Source organism: Drosophila sulfurigaster, unplaced genomic scaffold (genome assembly GCF_023558435.1).
Source record: "Drosophila sulfurigaster albostrigata strain 15112-1811.04 unplaced genomic scaffold, ASM2355843v2 contig_49_pilon, whole genome shotgun sequence".
NCBI lineage: Eukaryota > Metazoa > Arthropoda > Insecta > Diptera > Drosophilidae > Drosophila > Drosophila sulfurigaster.
Window position 1 is genome coordinate 37,545 of NW_026909670.1, and position 8,429 is coordinate 45,973.

An 8,429-nucleotide genomic window follows, 5' to 3' on the forward strand; every position below is an offset into this window, starting at 1 on the left:
TTCGAGTCGGATTAAGTTTCTTGACAAGAGGGTCGACTCATGTGTTTGTTTTTTAGAATCAGGAGGGACTCTATAATAATAAAGTTTTCGTGGCTTCGTGTAAAGCATAGCAAAACCCACCCCACAATCCCGAAAGAGCTAAGGGTTCAAAGGGTCCCGCTCCGCTATATGCTTGCACGCGAGATGGTTGTGAATGATATTTGCAACCGTCTTCTCACATCCGGGCTGACTATTCTTAGGAATTTTTGGTACGCCCAACGTGAGACTGGCAACGTCACAACGTCCGACGAGTTCTTTTCGTCACCGCCGAGATGGTGTCCAAACCATCTTTCAGTAAGAGAGAAGTGCTGTCGCAGATCGCCAAGTTGTTCGATCCTGCAGGTTGGCTTGCTCCTGTGGTCATTTGGGCCAAGATTTTATGCAAGAAATCTGGAAGCAAGAAATCGGCTGGGACGACTCCTTACCGGCGGATCTCACAGAGCAGTGGATCAGTTTTCTGCGGAACTATTCGTCCTTGCAGGACATCCGCATTCCTAGATGGACCAACTACGCTCCCGGCGCAAAATCCAATTCCACGGGTTTTGCGACGCCTCTCAAAGCGCGTATGGAGCCGCTCTTTACGCACGTGTGGAAACAGGTGGACAAGTGTCTGTGAGCCTTCTAGCAGCGAAGACTAGAGTTGCACCTATCAAGACGGTCTCTCTACCTCGTCTTGAGCTGTGCGGAGCTCTCCTGTTGGCAGAATTATCCGCCGCCCTCCTACCACATTTTCCCACCCCCGACGCTGAGACGTACCTGTGGACAGATTCCACTATCGTTCTGGCATGGTTGGACAAGCAGCCATGCAAGTGGACCACTTTCGTGGCGAACCGAGTGGCCAAGATTCACTCGGTGAATGGCACTTGGCAGCATGTTCGTTCCGAACACAATCCAGCCGACCTGGCAAGCCGCGGTGTCTCGCCGCAAGAGCTACTGGGCAGTCGCCTTTGGTGGCAGGGGCCCGAATGGCTGACGCACTCACCAGCGCAGTGGCCTTCACCGGTCATTGGGCTCGATACTGAATTGGAGTGTCGAGCGGTGAAGGTCCATGCAGCGCAAGTCCTATGTGAGGACTTCCTCGACCGTTTCTCCAGGTTCGATCGAGCGCTCCGAGTGTTTGCGTATGTGCGAAGGTTTGCCCAGCGTTGCCGCCAACCCAAGGTCTCGTTTCCAGAGACGCTCAGCTCTCAAGAGCTTGCAGAAGCTCAAGAGAGGCTGATTGTACAGGCTCAGAATCGGGTATACGCGAAAGAGTGTGCTTCCCTCCGGTCCCATAATCGTCTAATCGGGTCAAGCGATATCCTAAGCTTGAATCCGTTCCTTGACAAGCAAGGTGTCCTGCGTTCGTGTGGACGCGTAAGAGCGTCCACCTCCTTATCCTACGACGAACGGCATCCAATAATTCTCCCGTTTGGCTGCGTGTTCTCACGCCTCCTGGTTTCCTTCACGCATCAAGTCTCCCTCCATGGAGGCAACCAATTGGTGATGCGGCTGGTCCGAACTAAGTTCTGGATTCCCAAGCTAAGGAACTTGGTGAAGACAGTGATTAGTGCATGCAAGACCTGTGTGATTCATCGCCGCAAGCTCCAGTCGCAGTTGATGGGTGATCTCCCAAGCGCCCGGTCGACTTTTCGCGACCTTTCACTAACTCCGAGTAGACTTCGCCGGTCCCTTCGACGTCAAGAGCTACGTCGGACGGGGCTGCAAGATTACGAAGGGTTACGTATGTGTCTTCGTGTGCTTCAGCACGAAGGCAATCCATCTTGAGGCGACCACGGATCTGACAGCGGAAAAGTTCTTGGAAGCTTTCTCCCGATTCGTGGCACGGCGCGGGTGCCCTCTCCACATGTACTCTGACAACGGGAAAACGTTCGTCGGAGCCTCCTCCATTCTCTCCAAAGAATTTGTGGAGAGCACCCGCAACCTGATTGTCACCACTCACAGCCATCAAGGTCTTGCATGGCATTTCAACCCACCTGGTGCCCCTCACATGGGGGTCTCTGGGAAGCGGGCGTCAAGAGCTTCAAGACGCATTTCTACAAGACGGTTTCCTCCGTAAAACATACGTTCGAGGAGCTTTCCACCCTCCTGTCAAAAATTGAAGCGTGCCTCAATTCGCGGCCTTTGACTCCTATGTCAGAGGATGTGAGCGACTTGGCGGCACTTACTCCCGGTCATTTCCTGATCGGGGTCCGCTACTCTCCATGGCGGAGCCAGAGGCCAGAGAGGATGTGGAGTCCATCCACAACCGCTGGCAACGGCTCAAGGCGCTCCATCAGCATTTCTGTGTGCGATGGAAGAGTGAATATTTGAAGGAATTGCATAAGCGGAATAAGTGGCAGTCACCTTCACGCGATCTCCAAATCGGCGACATGGTGGTCATCAGAGAGGAGAATATACCACCTCAAGAATGGCGCCTCGGGCGTGTGTTGACCGCTTGCCCAGGTGCTGATGAAAGAGTCCGTGTGGTAGACATCCAGACGTGTCGTGGCGTTTTCCGCCGACCAGTTGCAAAGCTGGTCCTCCTTCCTACGGGACGCGCGCTCTGAGTCACCTATTCTTCTCTCTACTGCCATCCACTATCCTGTGGTTTTCTCTTCCGGCTTAGGCAATTCATCCCGCCATGTTCTTCATTTAATCTATTGTTTTTGTTCTTTTTTTCTTTTCCTTTTGTTTTTTCTCGCCTTTTGGTTTCATCCCATTACAGTTTACCATGGCGTCCTCCAGAAGATCATCCTGCACCCTGTCCGACGGAGTGAGCTTACGAGGGCTCTTCTCGCCAGCGCGCTCCCTTTCGCCACCGATTGCCGGCTCTCCGCCGAGGCAAGTCGCCCCGATGGAGTCCGAGCCCTCTCCAGCACCGGTGGCACTGGTTACTCCGCGTGGAGTTTCCGTGCCTCGCCGGGCCCCTCAGCGGGGTGAGTATGTGCCTCCCGGCACAAACTCCTTCCGCTGTAGGGTGTGCCGCGGTGTCCACGCGCTGCGCAAATGTCCACGGTTTGCCCAGCTGACGCCAGAGAAGCGGCTCCGGGCAGTACTTGTAAATAAGTACTGTCCCAACTGCTTGGCTCATCAGCACTCCGGGGCACTTGCCGCAGCGGTGGACGGTGCAGGCATTGTGATAAGGACCACCACTCCATGCTGCACATGCGAGACCCTAAACCCAAGCAGCGGTTGGCGCGACGACCGAGGGGCCGACGCGACCACCCGGCACCCACCAGAGGAGGACCATCGTCATCCCGGATGGACCGGCCCACTTCCCCACACACCAGGCCCGTGCCTAGCCCCGCCTTGTCATTGACGGCACTACTCCAGTGCAAGGGAGTCAGTATTCTCCCCACCGCGGCGGTCTGGCTAGTCACGGGGAAGACGGCCTTCGAGGCGCGAGTGCTCATTGATCCGTGCTGTCCTGTAAGCCGCATCAGCGAGTCGATGGCAGTGGCCATGGGCCTCTCTATCACTCGCGTGGGCGCAGAAGGAGTGTGCACGGCAACGTTGCGCTCCAAGACGTCACCCATGAGCCGGGAGGTCGTCTTCAAAACTGATCCGCAGCTCCATACAACGACGCCCGCCAGGACTGTCACTCCAGCCGGGCCCAGTTCTTTCAGTAACCTCGTGTTGGCTGACAAGGACTGGTTCCGCTCGGCATCGATCTCGGCAGTCTTGGGGCTGATGTTTACCCTGATGTCGTGCTACCGGGTATCCTCCCGGGCCAAGGCGGACTGCCTATGGCGCAGAATTCCACGCTGGGCTGGATTCTGTCCGGCACGTGCTACTAGTTGTTTCGTTGCAATCCCAATATTGCAGGGGGAATGTTGATGCGAGCGCATTGCTAAGTGAGAGGCACACCTCCGCTCCGCCGACCGAAAAGCACTCAAAGCTTTTCGCTCACTAGCAATTTTCAAAATTTTTCCGATTTTTTAATTTTTCAAAATTTTTTTTTTATTTTTCAAAATTTTTCCGATTTTAATTTTTTATTTTTCAAAAATTTTCCGATTTTATTTTTCAAATTTTTTTTTAATTTTTATTTTTCAAAAATTTTTATTTTTTCAAAAATTTTTCCGATTTTAATTTTTTATTTTTCAAAATTTTTCCGATTTTAATTTTTATTTTTCAAAATTTTTCCGATTTTTTATTTTCAAAATTTTCAAAATTTTTCCGATTTTTTATTTTCAAAATTTTTCCGATTTTATTTTTTATTTTTCAAAATTTTTCCGATTTTTTTTATTTTTCAAAATTTTTCCGATTTTTTTTTTATTTTTTTTCCGATTTTAATTTTTTATTTTTCAAAATTTTTCCGATTTTAATTTTTATTTTTCAAAATTTTTCCGATTTTAATTTTTATTTTTCAAAATTTTTCCGATTTTAATTTTTTATTTTTCAAAATTTTTCCGATTTTAATTTTTTATTTTTCAAAATTTTTCCGATTTTAATTTTTTATTTTTCAAAATTTTTCCGATTTTAATTTTTTATTTTTCAAAATTTTTCCGATTTTATTTTTTTTATTTTTCAAAATTTTTCCGATTTTAATTTTTTTTATTTTTCAAAAATTTTCCGATTTTTTTAATTTTTCAAAATTTTTCGAAATTTTTCAAAATTTTCCGAAATTTTTATTTTTCAAAATTTTTCCGATTTTAATTTTTATTTTTCAAAATTTTTCCGATTTTAATTTTTATTTTTCAAAATTTTTCCGATTTTAATTTCCGATTTTTTTATTTTTCAAAATTTTTCCGATTTTAATTTTTATTTTTCAAAATTTTTCCGATTTTAATTTTTATTTTTCAAAATTTTTCCGATTTTAATTTTTATTTTTCAAAATTTTTTTTTTTTTTTATTTTTCAAAATTTTTCCGATTTTTTTAATTTTTTTATTTTTCGAAAATTTTTCCGATTTTAATTTTTATTTTTCAAAATTTTTCCGATTTTAATTTTTCAAAATTTTTTTTCAAAATTTTTCCGATTTTAATTTTTTTTTTTTCAAAATTTTTCCGATTTTAATTTTTATTTTTCAAAATTTTTCCGATTTTTTAATTTTTTTTTATTTTTCAAAATTTTTCCGATTTTATTTTTTTTATTTTTCAAAATTTTTCCGATTTTAATTTTTATTTTTCAAAATTTTTCCGATTTTAATTTTTATTTTTCAAAATTTTTCCGATTTTAATTTTTATTTTTCAAAATTTTTCCGATTTTAATTTTTTATTTTTTTTCAAAATTTTTCCGATTTTAATTTTATTTTTCAAAATTTTTCCGATTTTAATTTTTATTTTTCAAAATTTTTTTCCGATTTTTTCCGATTTTTCAAAATTTTTCCGATTTTAATTTTTATTTTTCAAAATTTTTCCGATTTTAATTTTTATTTTTCAAAATTTTTCCGATTTTAATTTTTATTTTTCAAAATTTTTCCGATTTTAATTTTTATTTTTCAAAATTTTTCCGATTTTAATTTTTATTTTTCAAAATTTTTCCGATTTTTTTATTTTTTTTATTTTTCAAAATTTTTCCGATTTTAATTTTTATTTTTCAAAATTTTTCCGATTTTAATTTTTATTTTTCAAAATTTTTCCGATTTTAATTTTTATTTTTCAAAATTTTTCCGATTTTAATTTTTATTTTTCAAAATTTTTCCGATTTTAATTTTTTTTTATTTTTCAAAATTTTTCCGATTTTAATTTTTATTTTTCAAAATTTTTCCGATTTTAATTTTTATTTTTCAAAATTTTTCCGATTTTAATTTTTATTTTTCAAAATTTTTCCGATTTTAATTTTTATTTTTCAAAATTTTCCGATTTTATTTTTATTTTTCAAAATTTTTCCGATTTTAATTTTTATTTTTCAAAATTTTTCCGATTTTAATTTTATTTTTCAAAATTTTCCGAAAATTTTATTTTTCCGATTTTAATTTTTTTTTATTTTTCAAAATTTTTCCGATTTTAATTTTTATTTTTCAAAATTTTTCCGATTTTAATTTTTATTTTTCAAAATTTTTATTTTTTTCAAAATTTTTCCGATTTTAATTTTTATTTTTCAAAATTTTTCCGATTTTAATTTTTTTTATTTTTCAAAATTTTTCCGATTTTAATTTTTATTTTTCAAAATTTTTCCGATTTTAATTTTTATTTTTCAAAATTTTTCCGATTTTAATTTTTATTTTTCAAAATTTTTCCGATTTTTATTTTTCAAAATTTTCCGATTTTTTTTTATTTTTTTTCCGATTTTAATTTTTATTTTTCAAAATTTTTTTTTCCGATTTTAATTTTTATTTTTCAAAATTTTTCCGATTTTAATTTTTATTTTTCAAAATTTTTCCGATTTTAATTTTTTTTCAAAATTTTTCCGATTTTAATTTTTTATTTTTCAAAATTTTTCCGATTTTAATTTTTATTTTTCAAAATTTTTCCGATTTTAATTTTTATTTTTCAAAATTTTTCCGATTTTAATTTTTTTTTTTCAAATTTTTCCGATTTTAATTTTTTTTATTTTTCCGATTTTAATTTTTTATTTTTCAAAATTTTTCCGATTTTAATTTTTATTTTTCAAAATTTTTCCGATTTTAATTTTTATTTTTCAAAATTTTTCCGATTTTAATTTTTTTTTATTTTTCAAAATTTTTCCGATTTTAATTTTTATTTTTCAAAATTTTTCCGATTTTAATTTTTATTTTTCAAAATTTTTCCGATTTTAATTTTTATTTTTCAAAATTTTTCCGATTTTAATTTTATTTTTCAAAATTTTTCCGATTTTATTTTTATTTTTCAAAATTTTTCCGATTTTAATTTTTATTTTTCAAAATTTTTCCGATTTTAATTTTTATTTTTCAAATTTTTCCGATTTTATTTTTCAAAATTTTTCCGATTTTATTTTTCAAAATTTTTCCGATTTTAATTTTTATTTTCAAAATTTTTTTTTAATTTTATTTTTCAAAATTTTCCGATTTTTTTATTTTTCAAAATTTTTCCGATTTTAATTTTTATTTTTCAAAAAATTTTTTCCGATTTTCAAAATTTTTTTATTTTTCAAAATTTTTCCGATTTTAATTTTTATTTTTCAAAATTTTTCCGATTTTAATTTTTATTTTTCAAAATTTTTCCGATTTTAATTTTTATTTTTCAAAATTTTTCCGATTTTAATTTTTATTTTTCAAAATTTTTCCGATTTTAATTTTTATTTTTCAAAATTTTTCCGATTTTAATTTTTATTTTTCAAAATTTTTCCGATTTTAATTTTTATTTTTCAAAATTTTTCCGATTTTAATTTTTATTTTTCAAAATTTTTCCGATTTTAATTTTTATTTTTCAAAATTTTTCCGATTTTAATTTTTATTTTTCAAAATTTTTCCGATTTTAATTTTTATTTTTCAAAATTTTTCCGATTTTAATTTTTATTTTTCAAAATTTTTCCGATTTTAATTTTATTTTTCAAAATTTTTCCGATTTTATTTTTATTTTTCAAAATTTTTCCGATTTAATTTTTATTTTTCAAAATTTTTCCGATTTTATTTTTATTTTTCAAAATTTCCGATTTTTATTTTTTAAAATTTTTCCGATTTTAATTTTTATTTTTCAAAATTTTTCCGATTTTAATTTTTATTTTTCAAAATTTTTCCGATTTTAATTTTTATTTTTCAAAATTTTTCCGATTTTAATTTTATTTTTCAAAATTTTTCCGATTTTAATTTTTATTTTTCAAATTTTTCCGATTTCCGATTTTATTTTTCAAAATTTTTTATTTTTCAAAATTTTTCCGATTTTAATTTTTATTTTTCAAAATTTTTCCGATTTTAATTTTTATTTTTCAAAATTTTTCCGATTTTAATTTTTATTTTTTTTCAAAATTTTTCCGATTTTAATTTTTATTTTTCAAAATTTTTCCGATTTTAATTTTTATTTTTCAAAATTTTTCCGATTTTAATTTTTATTTTTCAAAATTTTTCCGATTTTATTTTTATTTTTCAAAATTTTTCCGATTTTAATTTTTATTTTTCAAAATTTTTCCGATTTTAATTTTTATTTTTCAAAATTTTTCCGATTTTAATTTTTATTTTTCAAAATTTTTCCGATTTTAATTTTTATTTTTCAAAATTTTTCCGATTTTAATTTTATTTTTCAAATTTTTCCGATTTTAATTTTTATTTTTCAAAATTTTTCCGATTTTAATTTTTATTTTTCAAAATTTTTCCGATTTTAATTTTTATTTTTCAAAATTTTTCCGATTTTAATTTTTATTTTTCAAAATTTTTCCGATTTTAATTTTTATTTTTCAAAATTTTTCCGATTTTAATTTTTATTTTTCAAAATTTTTCCGATTTTAATTTTTATTTTTCAAATTTTTCCGATTTTAATTTTTATTTTTCAAAATTTTTCCGATTTTAATTTTTATTTTTCAAAATTTTTC

General features: G+C 32.9%; 1 protein-coding gene across 1 annotated transcript; it reads left to right on the top strand.

Moving 5' to 3' along the window:
* Nucleotides 1–537: 537 nt before the first annotated feature.
* LOC133849809 (uncharacterized) lies at nucleotides 538–2,588 on the top strand. The gene is made up of 3 exons (XM_062285893.1): nucleotides 538–1,642; nucleotides 1,698–1,991; nucleotides 2,182–2,588. Exons 1-3 carry the CDS (start codon nucleotides 538–540, stop codon nucleotides 2,586–2,588), a joined length of 1,806 nt encoding a protein of 601 aa, XP_062141877.1.
* The last annotated feature ends 5,841 nt before the right edge of the window (nucleotides 2,589–8,429 follow it).